General features: G+C 37.3%; 1 protein-coding gene across 1 annotated transcript in view; it reads right to left on the reverse strand.

The window, feature by feature from the left end:
* The window catches only part of Uhrf2 (ubiquitin like with PHD and ring finger domains 2), an 86519-nt gene that overhangs the window by 16861 nt on the left and 50593 nt on the right, over positions 1-19065 (reverse strand). The window contains exons 4-9 of the mRNA XM_052763353.1: positions 11838-12056; positions 6594-6703; positions 4918-5104; positions 3686-3809; positions 3341-3448; positions 1826-1930 (exon numbers count right to left, since the gene is read on the reverse strand). Of these exons, the coding sequence (XP_052619313.1) occupies positions 1826-1930; positions 3341-3448; positions 3686-3809; positions 4918-5104; positions 6594-6703; positions 11838-12056 (853 nt within the window). The remainder of the gene's footprint in view (positions 1-1825; positions 1931-3340; positions 3449-3685; positions 3810-4917; positions 5105-6593; positions 6704-11837; positions 12057-19065) is intronic.

Below are 19065 nucleotides of genomic sequence, written 5' to 3' on the forward strand. Positions count from 1 at the left end.
AAACAAATACATCTACAATGGCCCAGAGCACTTTTCTTTCTTCCTTCCTATCTTTTTTTGTTTTTGAGACAAAGCTCAGGCTGGTTTCAAACTTACTGTGTAGTTAAGGATGACCTTGAACTCCTGATTCTTCTGCCTCTATCTCCCTAGTGCTGGGATAACAGGAATGTGCCACCATTCCCTACTAAAATACTTTCTAAACTGATGAGAAACAATCTTTCACACTGCATCTGGTTTGACTCCAGAATACCCAAATTCATAATAACCAAGTCTTCAAGTTAAAATAATGAGAGTGCTATAAAGAAAAATTAGTGAGCACATAGCAGAATAAGCACAATCTAAGCTAAACAGTGATTAAAACAGAATAAGAAAAAGAAGTCTGAACATTCTTCAAGTAGTAAAAACCCAAATAATGGTTAAAATTCTACACTATACCACTTCAATCATTATGCCAACAAAAGTTTTCCATTATGGCAGACAAAAAAAGGTGAGCCTAGATTTGTTGTGTTTTCTGGGCTATGAAGTAGCTTGCGCAAGACTGCTGCCTAGGAATAGTGCACACAAAACTATACCTGCTCAAGGATATGGTGCTGCCACCACAAGCAGCAGAATTTCCCACACCCCCACCCTGGAACCAAACCCATGGCCTTGTGCATTCTAGGCAAGTACTCTACCACAGAGCTACATTCCCACTCCACAATTTTCCAATCTCTATTCTACCTCCCAGTCTGCTAGAGGAGCTGCCTAAAAATGGACTGTTGTCCCAATGCCTGTAATCACCCTAATCACACAGACCAGCAACTTCATCATCGCTTCCCCGCCCAATTATTAGTTCAAAGCTATCTAGATACAGCCTTAATTTATCTCACAACACTCTCCACCATGCCTGTAAAACAACATAATATTGTACAACCCAGAAATTGTACTTCTTGACGTAAGCACTATATACAATCGTTGACTGTGGTATTATCTGTAACAGTTACAAACTGAAATTTAACTAGGTACTCTTCAATAGGTAAATGGTTTAAGGGTGATATATTCATACCATGGACTCAGAAATAAACAAGAATGAACTATTAGTACACATCAGAGAATCATTCTGGGTCACAAAAAAAAAATCTATAGCCAAAGTTACAAACTACATGACCCATGCACAATAATTCTTGACAAAAAAACTATACAAACAGGGAACAGATTAGTGGTTATCAGTGGTTAGAGGGCCTGAGGACAATATAATAACAGAAACTGTGAAAGCAGAAACATTTGGCATCCTGACTGTCAAAATCCTGGCTATGACAGTGTCTGGTAAACAATTCAGCAAAGCACTACTTTTGGGAGAGAATGGATATCATTTCTAACGCTATTAATTGCAAAACTGCAATTAATTCAAAATAGGCTTAATTTTTTAAAAGAAATAAACTCCACAGAGTATATACTTTTTTCATATTAATTAGTTACCAACTGTGTAGGCTAAACCAGCATATATAAAAAACAGCTGGGCGGTGGTGGCGCACGCCTTTAATCCCAGCACTTGGGAGGCAGAGCCAGGTGGATCTCTGTGAGTTCGAGGCCAGCCTGGTCTACAGAGTGAGTTCCAGGAAAGGCACAAAGCTACACAGAGAAACCCTGTCTCAAAACAAACAAACAAACAAAAAAAAACCAAAAAAAAAAAAAAAAACCAAAAAAAAAAAAAAAAAGACACTTCTAAATCTTGTAACATATAGAACCAATCACTTCAACAAAAACTGTGCTAAAAAAGGACATTATGTATTTTAGGTACAAATTTTGTACTTTATGAAATAATCAAGGTCATATCATTACTTACAACTTCATCTGCAAATCCTCCAGCCAGGACAAGAGAATAAGCCCCATCATTGCTGCGACCATGAATGCCACCAACATGAGGCCTATGAACACCTGCTTCGCTCACCTATCAGGTAAAAGAAAAATATGATCAAAGTACATTATGTATGTATGAAATTGTGAAAAATAAATGAGTTAACAACTGAGTTAGCCTTACAAAATGCTTTCATACGTATTATTAAACTCTACAGCCCAATCATGTTTCACCTAGAGTCTGCTTTCTCATTTTAGTTTTCCCAAATAAATCCTGAACGTCCCAGGGTTTTTTTTTTTCTAGGTCTAGTCCCACATCTTGCTTTGGGACCTGCACACTAACAGACCCTTCTACACTGTCTGGTTTTGCTCCTTTCAAAACCATTCTATTATAAACAGAATGATCCTTCTGTATGTTTATTTCGAGACACAGAGTCTTACAAAGCAGCCATGACTGCCATGGAATTCATTATATATCAAGCTTGTCTTGAACTTGCAGCACTTTTCTGCCTTTGCCTTCCAAGTGCTGGGATCACAAGCATGAGCCACCATACATGGTTCAGAATGGTCCATATGGGTAATTTTCGGTTGGGCTGTGGAAATGGCTTAGTGCCACATAAGCAAGAAGACCAATGTTTGGGTAGGTATAGTGGCCTGCCTCTAATTCCTGCCTTAGAAGGCAGACAGGGAATCCCTAGAGTAGGCTGGCTAGCAAGACTAGGCTAACAGTTTAGGCGAGCTGTGGATTTCATTAGAAAACAATAATTCTTGACATGATAAAGCTGGTCAAAAGCTTATGGCTAGGGAGGTCAAAGACCCTATCAGAGAAGCTGCTGCTGTTGTTTTGCTACACAGATATGATTTACCCATCAAACTGCCTTCTAAATAACTATTATTTATGCCCACAGATTATTGTTGTTGGCTTTTGTCACAGAAGTTTCTTTTTTGCAGTGGCCAGTGTTCACTGCAGACACTCCTAATGGCCAAAGTACTGAGAATAAATGTCTGTTCAAAGTCCAGCCATAAGTAAGTCATCTGTATGACTCATTCCAAGACTCAGGGAACATTGCCAAGAAGGGATGGAAAAAATTAAGAGGTAGAAGAGGTGGGGAAAGGTGAAGAATTTTAGTAGTGGATTTAACTGGCACTAACTGCCTCAATAGCTAAGTATTTATTCAAAGGAAGCCTAAAGTTTAATGACATTAAATAAGAACTTATCATACAACTTAAAATTCTTTTAAATATTAAATTTTTCTAGAAGAGAAAACTTACCAGTGCCAACACAAAACAGAATAAAGCCAAGTGATAACAAAGATAAATGACACCTCACTCTAATGGTAGCTCGTCTGTCTGATCCTGTCTGGGAAAAGACATTCATTCTAACAAACGAATGTCCCGTGCTACTTAGTTGCGACTCATTTGTAATTTAAAACAAATGTTAGTATCACTTCAATTTCAATGATATGAATTTTACCCTTTCAATTAAGCCAATTTCAAAGCATACCTGAACTCTGAATCTCCAAGTTGATCCAACAGGAATACCAGGGATAGGTCCATAATGATTTGAAGGGACAATGGTACATTCTTTTGTCCGACCAACACAAGCCATTCCCTGTAAGTCACAAAATAAGATGTTGGAGAAATCAATTATGTAAAATTTGTTGAAGATTTCCTATTCTCATAAGATGTGAACGAAATAACTGCATCAATAAAATCATTATTTATGCAATTTAATTGTCACTGATATAATCAATTAAATGGTTTAATCTTTTATACTACCACTACCACTACTGAAACACTATTTACTGTGATGTGTTAGTGGGAAGATGAAAGGGAGTTTCATTCTCACCCTGCCCCAGTCCCTCCGGCTTTCCGTACTAGCTGAAGGCATCTTGGCTTTCTTCTTACTCATCTTGAGTCTTTCCCCAGCCTTTACAACCTCACTGGAATCAGTTTTACAGGAAGGACAATACCTTAAAGGAATAAAAAAGAATAAAGACTACTTGGTAACATCATATTACATGTAAATTTAGATAATGGCAAGTATATTTATTTAATATTGGAATCTTGTTCTATTTAAGAACTCCATAAGATTTAAATACAATATCCAATATAAAATACTTAGTATATATTAAGTATTTAATTACTAAGAACAAAACAGTAAATCCAACATACTAGGGATAGACAGCCATTATAAAGGCTGATTAGACATAATTAAAAACTAAAGGATGAATATTATATTGAAGCTAGCATAAGAGGAAAATGCTTCCAAGAAGAAAATGACTCAGTATGAAAACAGAGAAAAGAATACAACTTAAAAAGTTGGCCGGGCGGTGGTGGCGCACGCCTTTAATCCCAGCACTCGGGAGGCAGAGCCAGGCGGATCTCTGTGAGTTCGAGGCCAGCCTGGGCTACCAAGTGAGTTCCAGGAGAGGCGCAAAGCTACACAGAGAAACCCTGTCTCGAAAAACCAAAAAAAAAAAAAAAAAGTTGAAAGAGAGACTGAATCTGGCTAGAATGTAGGGTATTTAGGGAAATAAGGGAGAGATGTAGTATGCCAAATAGACTGAAAAACAACTAAGTCATAGCATTCCAGGTCCTTTAAAGACAACTTAAGGCCTTTGAAGCAAAAGCTAAACAATGAAATTTGTACTTTTGAATGACTCCATACTAGAGTATGACCAGAAAGATAAAACTACAAAATCAGAACCCAACTCAAGAGTTATTACAGTAAATGGATCAGGTGTCAGTGCTAAGTGACAGTTATCTATAACATTTTAAAGACTTTAATGTACTATGTAGGTTTAGAAATTCATCTGGCCAGGCATGGTGGCACAGTCCTGGAATCCCAAGCACCTGGGAGACATAGGTAGACAGATCTCTCCGTTTGAGGCCAGTCTGGTCTACATAGCAAGTTCTAGATCAGCCAGGACTACATAATAAGAAACTATCTGAAGAAAAATAAAAAGAGGAAGGAAGGGGGAGAGAGGGAGGAAGGGTAAAGTCCACTCTTAGAAGATCAGTTTTATTTGTAGAAAAACAATAATTAAAAAAGGAAAAGACAAAACCCGAGGATGGTACCAGTATTCTTCTTCTGGGACTTTCTCCAAAGGTGGACTCAGGCAGTAGATATGATACGCCATATTGCACTCATCACACAGAAGCTGCATGTTGGGATCCCGCTTCTCTCCACATTTATGACAAGAACACATGTGACATTTCTTATCTGAGTCTCCACCACACAGGTCACATTCGGGGTCATTTTTCCCTACAAAGAACAAAATTTTGGAAGTTTTATCGTTTGTATCTCTTATTCTCATAAAGAAAAATCCACTGAAACAGCATACAACTTACTTTTTAAATGAAAAAAGAAAAAATGTACTGAAAAGAATCTCACCCAGGGTGAGATCTGATAAGTGCCTCAGGCTAGAGAGATGGCTTAGTAGGTAAAGGCATCTGCTGCCAAGATGGGTGACTGAGTTCAATCTTCATAACTCACATGATATAATGACAGAATTAACTTCAAGAGTCTTCTAACCTCTATACTAGTGCTGGGACACACATGTATACACATACACATGCATACTTGAAAAAAAGAAAAAGAACTAACAAACAAATGCAAAATGCTTCAGGCCAGACTTACTGAATCAGATTTCATGAAATGAGCCCATGAGTACACCAGCGTGTGTGGGAGGCGGGACGTAATGGCAATGAACATAGGGACAGTGTATATCTTTGCCATCAATTGCATTATATGCATATTGGTTCACAGGCTTCCTGATATGTCCATCAACATTCCCATGGGAAGTCCAAAGAACTCACTGAGGTACTATCTGATATCCTAGAGCGTTGTAGAATATTATTTTAAGGTGTGTTACTTTTGTTTATGTTTCATTTGTTTAACTCTGAAAAGCTGTGTTACTGTGCCTGTCTAAAACACCTGATAGTCTATTAAGAGCTGAACAGCAATAGCAAGGCGGGAGAGAGAAACAGGTGGGAATGGCAAGCAGAGAGAATAAACGGGGAAAAAGGAGATGGAGAAGTGAAAGGAGATTTAAGAGCCAGAGAAGGAGGAGGTTATCAGGGGCCAGCCAGCCAGCTACACAGCAAGCCACAGTGTTCAAGAGTAAGACTTACAGAAGTAAGAGAACAGGAAAAGCCCATAGGCAGAAGGTAGATGGGATAATTTAAAGTTAAGGAAAGCTGGCTAGAAACTAAGCCAAGCTAAGGCCAAGCATTTATAATTAAGAATAAGCCTCTGTGTGTGATTTATTTGGGAGCTGGGTGGCGGGCCCCCTCAAAAGAGCCAAGAAACAACAACACTAGAGCCTTTAGGCCTCTGATGTTAAGGATGGATAAAGACACAGAGAAATTGTTGGTAGTAATGCATACAGAGAGCTAGTGAGATGGCTCAGCAGGCAAAGGCACTTGCTACCAGGCCTGACAACCTGAGTTCAATCCCAGAATCCACAAGGTGAAAGAGAGATTTCCTAAAGTAGTTCTCTGACATAAACATGCACACTGGGACACACATATATAAATAATTTTAAATATTTTTTTTAAAAAAAGAACACACATGGATAAGCATTTGAAAGATCATTTTACAAACAACAATAACTTACTATAAGCTTCCTTAAAAGGAAGTAAATTTGTATGGTCCACTATTTTATAACTCCTGTAAAGTAATTCATTGGTCAATAAAACTAAATTTCCACTACACAGCAAATTGAGTCTAAGCCTAAAAGAGAAACTCATACTTAAAAACTTTCCATCTGCAAAGGAAATAGGATGGGCTCCAGGCTTCTCAATCTTGAAGATTTCATCTACAAATATCACCCGGCAGTCATTTAATGTTCCTTCAGAACCCCTGTTTAAAAAGAGGAAGAAACATTAATTTCTATCAGCAAAATTTAAATTATGTGAAAATAATAATTACAAGTCACTGTGGAAATTCATTTTTACAAAATATAAATTGACTAAGCTTATAGCTATTATAATTATTCTAGTCTTTTGTTTTAGTAGCCAATCCTCAAAGTAATATATAACTTCAGCAACATCTTCTCATTTCTATTAAACTGAAAACATGTTAAAAGGAAACATATAGGTAGGAGTGAGTATAAAGCCCCCTTCAACCATTATATGCAAAGGCTCTACTGCTGTGGGATGTTCTGTATGGCAAATGTGTTGCTGATTGGTCAATAAATAAAACACTGATTGGCCATTGGCTAGGCAGGAAGTGTAGGTGGGACAAGGAGGAGAATAAAGCTGGGAAGTGGAAGGCTGAGTCAGAGAGACACTGCCAGCCGCCATGATGAGAAACAGCATGTGAAGATGCCGGTAAGCCACGAGCCATGTGGCAAGGTATAGATTAATGGAAATGGATTAATTTAAGCTGTAAGAACAGTTAGCAAGAAGCCTGCCACGGCCATACAGTTTGTAACCAATGTAAGTCTCTGTGTTTACTTGGTCGGGTTTGAGCGGCTGTGGGACTGGCAGGTGAGAGAGATTTGTCCTGACTGTGGACCAGGCAGGAAATCTCTAGCTACACTCTACATACAGTCATAATTTCTATATGTGTAGGATACCACTGAGTTATAGATTTGTGTAACAATATTTTAATAGTATCTTCATTTTTAATATGAAACACCATCTTCTAGTTTCATATATTGTATGCTTTCAGGACTGGATATATAACATTTAATTTCAATTCTAATATTGTTTTTAACCTCTATAGTGTGTTGGTAGAAACTGAGCACCCAATCATTTTTACTAAACCCAAATGGTATCGGGGTTATTTTTAATCTTAATACGTGCTGTTTAAAATGGCCAGTGAAACAAATGTGCTTGCAAACACAGAAATGGGACTAGATTTTCTTTATTATAAAAAACAAATAAATTCTTTGTGAGAATTCAAACATGGGCCAGGCACCATACAGTGGTGGCATACAATTTTAATCCTGGTACTGGGGGAGGGGGGGGGCAGAGGCAGATGAATCTCTGAGTTCCAGGCCAGCTTGGTCTATAGAGCAAGTTCCAGGACAGTCAAGGCTATACAGAGAGACCTAGTCTCAACAAATCAAAAGCAAAAAAATCATGGGCTGAGGAAAATAATTTAAATAGAGCCAGGGGTGAATAATTTACTTCAATAAATTCCGAGTCACAACAGTCTCACATTTTCTTTTTACTAAGTTCACTTTGTGATTTTTATCTTTAAACTTTCTTAAGGACAAAAAGGAACTCATACAGAAGATTTTTATCTCAAAGTATAATAGTATATTCCTTCTCAAATAATCAAGAGAATAAACAAAATTTTCATAGGAAAAAAATAATAACCAGAATAATATTAGGAAAAAAGAAATTCAGAGACTTTATTACTTCGATTATCTGGTAAGAAGTATCTGTCTTATAAACTTAGCAAAGACTATATAAAATTCTCTCCTGTTAATTAAAATAAGACTCAATTATACTTCTAATATTTCTAGGCAAAATTTTATAAAGTGCCCTCTTATTAGGTATCTTTTCAAATATGAAGCCACAGTTACTTCATTTATACTTATTTGCATATTCTTCAGTTTCCTACTATGACTGGGAACTTGTTTCTCCTTTAAAAATATTATTAATTATGTGAATGTGTAGGGTTTGTATAAGTATTGTACATGAATAGAGGTCCTGAAGAAGCTAGATGCACTGAACCCCCTCAGAGCTGGAGTTATAGGAGGGTTGTGAGCTGCCTGACATGGAATGGATTCAAATAGGTCCTCTACAAGAGCAACAAGCACTCTTAACCACTGAGCTTTATTTCCAGCCCTGTTTATCCTTTTTAATCATAGCTTTTGCTTTATATTTGGAAGACATGTTATTAGGTGCACATAGATTTAAGGCTTTTATTTATTTGCTTTTGGCTCCTGTAGTGAATGCTACAACATATCTTTTTTTAAGAGAAAGTAGCATCCATTTACTTAAGATTTTCTCCACCTTTACCCTTTCTATTAAAAAGTTAATATCAAATATAATACAGAAAACTAGACTGGTAAATGGATAACTGAAGCAACTGTGAGGAACATATCCTTTGTTGTCATCAGTGATGACAGCAGACAGAACTGTCACACTACCTCAGAAGTAATCATTTCTTTACATCTTCTCAAGGTTACATTTACCTTAATTTTCTGTAGTCTGATTGCTTGTCTACCTCCCTAAGCATATGGCATAATTTCACCCATACACTAAGTATAATCTACAAATTCTCACACCCTCTTGTTCTTCCTTGCAATTGCTTAAAAACACTAGCCTTTTATCCAAACGCTTCTCAGTCTTGGTTTTGACATTTGCATTCCCAGGGAATGGTGATCACTTAAGTTATCACTCTTAAGTGGTAAAATTAAAGACACTCTATAACCTAGCATTCCACATGTGTGCATGAGCTCATGGAGGCCAGAAGAGGGCACTGGATTCCCTGGAACTAGAATTACAGTTACATTGATTATGTGATGCCTATGTTGGCACAGAGAACCAAATCCATGTTCTCTACAAGAGCAGCAAGTGCTCCTAAGCCATCAGCCTCTAGGAAGATTTTTCACTATGAAATAAATACCTATCTCCAAACCACCCTTGCTTTTATTACTCTTCTTTTCCTAACTCTTGTAGTAAGAACTTAGTAGTGTTCTGCGGTTGGGGAAGCTATAATGTCACTGTCAAACCAATCAAATTTGCCTGTCCGTCTTCCCACTCATCCTTAGTCTAGTCGCCAAAGTAATTTTCTACCTCAGGATCACTTAGATCTTTTAAAAACTTTTTTAAAATTAAAAAAAAATTTCTTTTCCTTTAAATTTATTTATCAATTTATTTTGAGACAGGGTCTCACTATGCAGCCCTGATTGGCCTTGAATTCAGAGATCTTTCTGCCTATGCCTCTCAGTGCTCTGATCTAAGGGTATGCACCATCATACCCCAGATCATTTCTTTTTCTAAAGCTCAATGCTATGAGTTTTGTTATCTCCTGTTGTACACACCCTTTTTTATACTTCCTACAATCAAGTATAAGTTACCCTATATAGTCAAGTTATTTTGGTGGTTTCTTCAGAACTGTATACACATCTGTATGGTGATATTTTATTTGTATTAAAATGTTATTTGTATGTTAATAAATAAAGTTGCCCGGGGGTCAGAGCTATTAGCAAGCCATAGGAAAGCAGGGCAGTGGTGGCGTACGCTTGTAATTCCAGCACTTGGTAGGCAGAGCTGGGTAAGTCTCTGTGTGTTCAGGGATACAGCCATTATTGGATACACATGCCTTTAATCTTAATACCAATCATGGAAAACCTGGAGGCCTATACAGACAGGCCGTGAGGAGGCAGTCATGTGGTTGGGTTTACAACCAATGAGAAGGCAGGACAGGAACTCTATATAAAGACTTTAAAACAGGGGTAGCTCTGGTTCGGAGAGGTAGGACCACCGCAGGAGGAAGGGTAAGGTTTTAGCTCTTAGCTCTGACCTCTTGGCTTTCTTCTTTGCATTGGTTCTGTGTTTCTTATTAATAAGAAGGTTGGATACATCTACACATCTGAATTTTAAATTGTTTATAAATTCAGTTACATCCTTAGTTGAGTAATAGATTCATATTTGTAGTTCTGTACAAAGGTCTGAAATCCGTTTTCTAAAATATGAGCTTTGATTCTAATATCCGAATATGAAAACAATAAAGTAAAAGCTTTCTTCAGCACATCCCAATAGTCTTCATCCTGATCTCATGAAGGGTCAGACAATCAGCAGTTTAAGCTGTGCACCAGACGATTTCAGTTGCAGCTCCTCAAAGCTGTTTTGTACAAAACCAGTGTAGATAATAATCAGTGGGCGCTGCTGTGTTCCAGTAAAACTTTATTTACATGCACAAGCAGCTAGTGGGCTGTAGTTTATCCACCCCTGCTTTCTACTAATCACAAATAAATGTTTGCTTACTCGCACATTTGTCACCTTTTGCCACTAATCCAATTAAATAAAATATAAAAACATTTCAATTTGACTTTCTGAACAAGCAAAATCTGTAAATGTCATGCTAAATTCTCACTGTTCAATACATCAAATCTTGTATATATTCATTATAAAGAAAAGAAATGCACATAGAAGGAGTTTAAGGAAAATTTAGAAACTCCTTACCACATATTATCTTTTTAAAAGGCAACTGAGTGATTATTCAGTCAATTAAAAAAAAATAAGAAGCAGAGAGAGGGATAGTAGTAATAATTTCCCAGCTGTAAAAGCTCTCTGTGAGACAATGCCTACTACTGTATCACTTGAGGAAAATCCTGCAAAGTTATAAGCTAGAAAAGAGATTAAGTTGTTATCTACAGCAAATATGTTAACATGGTTCCTAAGTGGGTTTATTTTGTATATTATTGTAAGAATTATATTATATTATATTATCAGAATTCTAAGCTGGGTTGTGGTCATGCATTCCTTTTATCCTAGCACTCAGGAGCCAGAGGCAGGCAGATTTCTGTGAGTTGGAGGCCAGCTTGTTCTACAAAGCAAGTTCCAAGAAAGCCAGAGGTGTTATATAGAGAAACCTTGTCTCAATAAAACAAACAAACAAAGAATTCTAGGAAGCATAGGCTTCTCTAAAATTATCTTTAACCTTAGAGATGAAGATACATTAGGTCTTAATAAAAATTCTCAAGAATTTATAAAAATATTAGCCGGGCGGTGGTGGCGCATGCCTTTAATCCCAGCACTCGGGAGGCAGAGCCAGGCGGATCTCTGTGAGTTCGAGGCCAGCCTGGGCTACCAAGTGAGTTCCAGGAAAGTCGCAAAGCTACACAGAGAAACCCTGTCTCGAAAAACCAAAAAAAAAAAAAAAAAAAAAAAAAAAAAAAAAAAAAAAAAAATCTCCTATAAAATGGAAATTTCTCTTTAATTCCATCTTCTTTAACAGGAATGTGTGCTTCACATCTGAGAATTACATTTCTAATTGAATAACTAAATGGTGTTAGTGACAAGAACCTTACCCCAGGAAAATTTTCACCCGAACTTCTTTTTTGGTCCTTGAGATTGTCTTCAGTGTGGTAATTTCAGCATCATACCAAAATCCTCTTTTGCCTGGATTTTCTACATTGTAATTAACCATTACCACATCACCAACATTCAGCTCATTCCATTTTAAAGTAGTTCTTGCTCGTGGTCGAAGATCTTTAACATTCATTTCTAGTGTACCACTTTCTGGATATCTAAGGGAACAGGAAAAGAAACCACACAATAGAGTTCAGAATTATTTTCACAGGAGGCTAAAATTGTATGCAATGTATAGAAAGACTTAATTTGCAGAGTTGAGAAAAAAAGTACAATTTCCAGTGGTGGTGGTGGCACATGCTGGTAGAACATGCTAAAGATATGGAGGCAGGAGAATGAATTTGAGATCAGCCTGGACTACACCTTAAAACATATACATATCTATAAAGTAAACAGGTAGCAACATCTGTTATTACTGGGTACATTTCTCACCTGTACTGTGACACTGACAGGCTGATATGTATAAATGTGAACATAAATGAACTCTCTCCCCAACTCAACTAAGCCTTGGACAGGAGCCTTTTTTCATGGCTTTCAGAGTATTAGGCAAGTGTACGTCCCATGTTCTGTATCCATCATCATATTAAGTTGGAGTTTCTTTCCAGACTCATTTTTTTTTGTGTGTACATGCATGTGTGAATATATGCCACATGTGTGAAGGTGCCTGCTGAGGCCATCATATCCCCTGGAGCTTGAGCTATAGGCAGTTTTGACAACCCAAATTCTCTGGAAAAGCTGAAAGCACTCTTTAACTGCTGAGCCACATCTTCAAACCCTAGGGTTTCTTTATGTAATGAATTTATCCTGCCATTTATTACTGTAATAATATTCTAAAAGAGATTCTGTACTTTTCTTGATACTTAAATGATAAGCACTAATGATTTTAATTACCAGAGAATTCTTAATAAAAGCTGAGGAAGATGTTAATCACTAGCTAAGAGACAGAGTATTTAAAACAAAAACTTGTTTCATACTTAAGTTTAAGAATTACATCAATGGGGGCTGGGAAATACCTCATCAGTTAAGGACACTGGAGGACCTGGGTTCAATTATCAACACTCACAGGGCAGCTCACAATCCCACACCCTCTTCTGGCATTTGTGGGCACCTGGCAAACACATGGTACAGGGACATACATACAGACAAACATCCACACACATTAAATAAATAAATAAGTAAGTAAATAAAGTCAATAGTGGCTGAAGAGAGGGTTCAGACACAAAGAACACTTACTGCTGTATTAGAACACTTGCTCTTAAAAAGGAGTCTGGTTCCCAGCACCCACATGACCATTCACAACTGCCTGCAACTTCAGTCCCAATGGGTCCTACACCCTCTTCTGAGATCATGAGCACAAAGCACATACATGGTATGCAGACATACATACACGCAAATTGCCCATACACATAAAATAAAAATAAAATTTTTTAAATTATCACCATCATTTTATCAGATCTCAATGTCAGCTTCTCCCTGATCTTAGAGTCAGTTCACCAAGTGTCATCATTTGCTTCATTCATGAACCTAGCTAGCATGCCCCAGCAGCTTCCACTTCCCCAAGAAAATATTCCTGTTAAAATTATTGTTCTTAAATGTAGTAATGCTTAAGACCAAAAAAATAAATAAATCAAATAAACAAAACCCCACAATTTTATATGTAGCAGGAAGTAGAACCATGGGGGCAAGAGAGACACCTAACATAATCCTTGACCTCAATCCTTTACGGTTTATTTTAAGCCAGGCATGGTGGTTCAATGCCCTTGAAAAGCAGAGGCAGGCAGATCTGAGTTGAGGCCAGACTGGCTACATAGTGAGTTCTAGGACAGCCAGAATTACAAAGAGAGACCCTGTCTTTAAAAAAAATTTTTTTTTAGTTCCAACTTGTTGACATCATCAAGCCAAAGATGACAATCAAACAATACACCCTGGCTTCTATAAAATTAGAACCTGCTGCAGCCTTTGTGCATTACTGACTACAAAGAAATGAGTAGCACCTACTTTTACTCCTAAAATGTTCAATCAATGGAGATGAACCACACTGCCATGGTACTTAAAAGTGTGGTATACAAAATAGGGTCTTACCACCATCTGCAAACTCACTAAAAAAACACATTCTCGTGCTACACTTCAGGCCCAAGTAAGGAATTCGGGAAATGAGACTTAACATTAACTTTTACAAATCCTTTCAGTCAGTCAAGTTAACCACATCCTATAGGAATACAAAAATATTCATTATATCCTTGGGAATCAGCATTACTAAGGCAGAAATTATCAGTGGTGGTGGTGCATGCTTTTAATCCCAACACTCAGGAGGCAGAGGTTCGAGGATCTCAGTGAGTTCGAGGCCAACGTGGTCTACAAATTGAGTTCTAGGACAGCAAGAGCTATTACACAGAAGAAACCCTATCTTGAAAACAAACAAACAAACAGAAAGGCAGAAATGAAGAGAAGAAACCTGGCCCTGAGCCAAGTAAGAGTCACATATTCAGATTCCAGCTGATCTGAAGTCAGAAGCTGCTCCAGCAGCTGCAGTGGTTCTTCCAATCAAACAAGGGCTATGCAAGCCCATGACTCTCACAACATATCTGACTTGCCTTCAATGAGTCCAATACTGTATGAGATCTTTAATAACCCAGTTTAATCAATTCTCTAAGTTTCAGTTAATTGGACAAGGAAAAGTCCAGTATTGTGAGGGGCCCCAGAGACATTCTGGTCCATTTATCCTCAGTGCCGTAATTCCCTTTGGCAAACCTTTCAAATTACCCTCTGTTCAGACAGTATATGATGGAGGGAAGCCTTGTCCAGACAGTTCTGATACAGGAAAGAGAAAGTAGTTGATACAGAACCAGAGATAAGCATTGGGAATTTATTCATGTCTTAATCCCATGAAGAAATTTTCACTCTCCTCAGAACAGAAATAGCATTTACAGCCTTAAATCCCCCTGCCACCTTCAATTATTTTCTCTTCCAAGAGGTATTTTTAGTGGCTTTCCTTAACTCACATAACAAAAGTTTTTATTTCTTTACTACCCTTGGGTCTTCATTCAAAATAGGTTCCTTTTTTACCTTGCCTGGGTTTAGAGTTCCGATTTAGTTTCTGCTATTGTGTACCCTTGGGAAAGCTATCCTAAATCTGTGACTACTCCTCATCCATAAAAACAGGAACTTAGTGCCTCATTTGGTAGTTTTAAAAACTAAAAATTTTAGGACCTTTGAGGTGCTTAACACAGTACATAATAAACATAAGTTGCTAAAACAAACAAACCCTAAAGAAACCTTTGACAAGTGCAATTACATCCATAGTTCTCTTCTTCTAGTTCAGTGGTCAAACCTGGATATAGAAAAAACTGAAATGAGAACTTTCCTCAGTATACAATATGAAGAAGTTAGATTTGCTTTCTTTTGGAGATGGGGGTCTCCACACTATCTGGAACTCACAATGGAATTACAGATGTGATCCACCAACCCAGTTAACTAGATGTTTTAATTCTTAAAACGTGAATTCATTTTCTGCCTCCTTTTAAGATGAAAGTTTCTGTTTCAGATGAGATTATTTTCTCAGCTATAATGTGAAAGTTATAATTTGATACCATAACGTTATTCACCAGTCTGAACTTTAAAAAAATAAGCAAAAAAGTATGTTTTAACAGTAAAAACACCCTCCGTATGTCTAAGTTTTTCAAAACGTACATACTCAGAATGTAAACATTTTGAAAAAACTAAAGAGCTCAAAGATTTTCTTCTTTTTGGCTGGTTTTTGTTAAGCTGAGATAGGCCTTACTTTGTAGCTCAAACTGTTCATCAACTTGCAATCCTCCAGTCTTGGCCTTCCAAGTGCTGGGATTACAGGCATGTACCACCCAACTGACCTCCTATTTTACATAGGAAGGAATTCTGAACATGGACAAGTTTAACTGCTATTGTGATCACCAGGTTTGTGCAGGATTTGTGATTATACATTATGTGTTAGAGTTCTTAAGACCATCCATAGGCAAGTGATTCACCAGACTCACAGAACTCCTCAGAACGCAGCCCATCTACGGCTATGATCTCCTACATCCAGAGGAAACTAGACACAGCAGATTCAAGCTTTGAGGATCCTGTTCCACACAGGACATGCTTCTTCCAACCAGACTGTAACACGCAAAATACACTTTACCATGTCAAAACATTGGAGTGTACATGTTATTAGAGGATGGCCACATAGGGCTCACAGTGCATATCAAAATTCCAAAGCATATTGGGGACAAAGCATGTATTCAACTTAAGTTGTACTAAAAAAACAAATTCTCCTAAATATCTATACAGACCTTTATATATTATATTTATAGACCATTACAGAATGTAGACTGAGAGCTGATGTCAGTTCTTTCTTAGAAATGCTAAAAAGAATCATTCTTACATATTTTGTTGGCTGATGTTTTGGGAAGCAGATATTACGATGAAGGTGACAGTTCTAAAGATATGGAGAAGTATCATAACTAGGCATTAAGGGCCTTTAGACCAGGATTGTGGTCAATTGTATAGAAAGGAAAAGGGGAGTTTTGGACATGAAAGGTCTCAGAGATCTGGGGAAGTCTTGGCCAAACCAATACTGAACTCAGGTACAGAAATTAACCAGGGGCCCTAGAATTTCTTGTGCTCAGAAAGAGTATGACCTTGGATAAATGTTATACTTATAGATGAAGGTTATCAGCTAACTCAACTTCTTGAATCTGATGGTAGAATTCTTTCTTGGAGCGCTGAGCAGTGTACCCACCAAGGACACTACAGCTGCATTTAAAGCCATTTACTCCTCAAATGATTTAAACTGTGACTCTCTTCAAAATAATCCTCTGGTACTCAGTATGCAGGTACAGATAATAACAAAACTGGCCATGAGTTGATAATGACTCAAGTTAAGCAATTCATTGTTGTTCTCTCAACTTGCCAATCTGTTTACAGATTTCTATAACAAAACAAAAACACTACAAGTTAAAGATATAAACACAAAGATGCTCCACATTTTTAGAAAATTCATGCTAACATTCAATGCTTATAAGGACAAGCAGTCTTTGCCCCAGTCCATCACACCTCTGACTTCTACAAGTATTTCCTTTAGGCAACTGCTTTTTTAGTTCTTATTTTTTTTTTGTAGGACATAACAAGGAAGATGCTTAAAAAAAATTCAAACCAGGGCCTTAGGCACACTAGGTAAGCAATCTATCACTGAGTTTTACCTCCATCCTCAAAGTCATTTCCCAACCATCTCCACATATTCAAATAAGATGCTACTCTGTAATTTCAGATGGTTATTCTATCTATCCCTCAATCTACTCTGTTCCCTCATACCTTCTACATAGCACATAACAGGAGTTATTCTAATATGGATACATATTTTTATAATAATTCATGATAGAGAAAGTAGTCATTTTATCCTAATCCTGCAAATGAAGTGCAGAAGTAAAATAACTTAGTTAAAAAAACGAGATAAGCAGATGCTTCAAGCTTATCTTGTTTTTGACCCCATACAAAAGCTGACAAACTTCTTGTTCTTATAAGCACAGTATACCATGTGGCTTTTAAAGTCAGTATTTTTAACACGTTGACTTAATAGTACTCACAGCTAAGTAATAAAGAATAGCTTAATTCGATTTTTTGTTTTCTTTCTGGTAACTTTTCTTCTTGGTTGCTGCTTAGTGTTCTAGATTCTGCCAATTATAAAACTTATTTTTTCTTAAGATTCTCTACTAATTATCATTTGGTATCTTCAAAATTCCTTTCCTAGAATGTTCTGACTTTTCCAATCTTAATGGCCTATGCCAATCCAATATTTCATGGTGGTATCTCCTTCCATTTTTTGCTGTGTTGAACACATTTCTTATACACTCTCACACTTTTTTTGGGTTAAACACAACACAGTAGAAATGGCTAAACTGATAACACAAATTAACCACGTCAATAATCCCAGGTCCCATTCACATGCCTACTTCCAAGGACCCAGTAAACTTAATGCCTGAACCTTTCCAGTGTTCTCCAAAGCCAGTTAGTTTCTAGTCCATGTATTTCAGCTTTCTTGGGAACGTTGCCAGGCCCCAGAAGTTGTCCCAATTAGTCACCACCTGGGAACACCAGGAGAGAGCAAACCGTGGTTCCAACACTATGAAAGTACTATGGGTGATGGTTATCAGCTAACTCAACTCTTGAAGCTCATCAGAATTCTTTTTTGGATATAAAAGCAGGGTTTCTACTAAGGTCACTAAAGACACATCTAAGGCCATTCAACCTTTCTTAGCTTTTAAATTTTTGTGCTTTCTCTTTTCCCTCCCCTCACAAGAAAAGGGTTATTTAACTTATTCTTTTACTGTCTTCTAGGGATGTACAGAAAAGATAAAACAAAACAACAACAAAAAATCCTGATGCATCTTTCTCTGGATGTTTAATTGGAAATATTTACTTATTTGTCATCTAATGCAATTGTCTGGGCTTGCCTGGAATTCACTATGTAACCCAGCTGGGCCACAAATTCATGCTCCTTCTGCCCACAGACTCCCAAGTACTGGAACTGCCAAGTACCACTATACCCATAATTTTTAATCTATCTTTAGAGTCTTTTCTCCTTACCATATACCCTTGACAACCTAGTCATATGTATCTACTCTCAAGATTACTTTACGCATCTCCCACTGCTCCTCTTCAATGGTTCAGAAATACCATTCTCTAGCTTGTACTCCAATTGTAAATATTTTATCACAGCACTCACAGGGTAAGTGCCAAGTTTTCAGTGAGAAGCAGGTAGCCTGTGTGCACTTTACAACACTTGGAATATAACACACTGAAGAATATTTGGAAACATGTTCAGCTCCTTAAGTAAAATAAAATGTTTTTATATAATTGAAGATCTTTTAAAAATATTTTAATTTCATGAGTATGAGTGTTTTGCCAGCACGTATGTATGTGGACCATGTGCAGGTAGTACCGAAAGGCCTGAAGAGGGCAACCTGGCTGGAATGGAGTTATGTATGGTTCTGAGTCATCTTGTGAGTTTGGTAACTAAACATTGATCCTATGCCAGAGTAATAACTGTTCTTAACCTCTGAGCTATTTCTCCAGCACAAAGTCTCTTAATCAAGTATTACACATTGTAATTACTATATCTGAAATTGATTTTGATTATGCTACTCCTCT

The sequence above is a fragment of the Peromyscus californicus genome, unplaced genomic scaffold, assembly GCF_007827085.1.
Source record: "Peromyscus californicus insignis strain IS unplaced genomic scaffold, ASM782708v3 Scaffold_4__1_contigs__length_199733344, whole genome shotgun sequence".
NCBI lineage: Eukaryota > Metazoa > Chordata > Mammalia > Rodentia > Cricetidae > Peromyscus > Peromyscus californicus.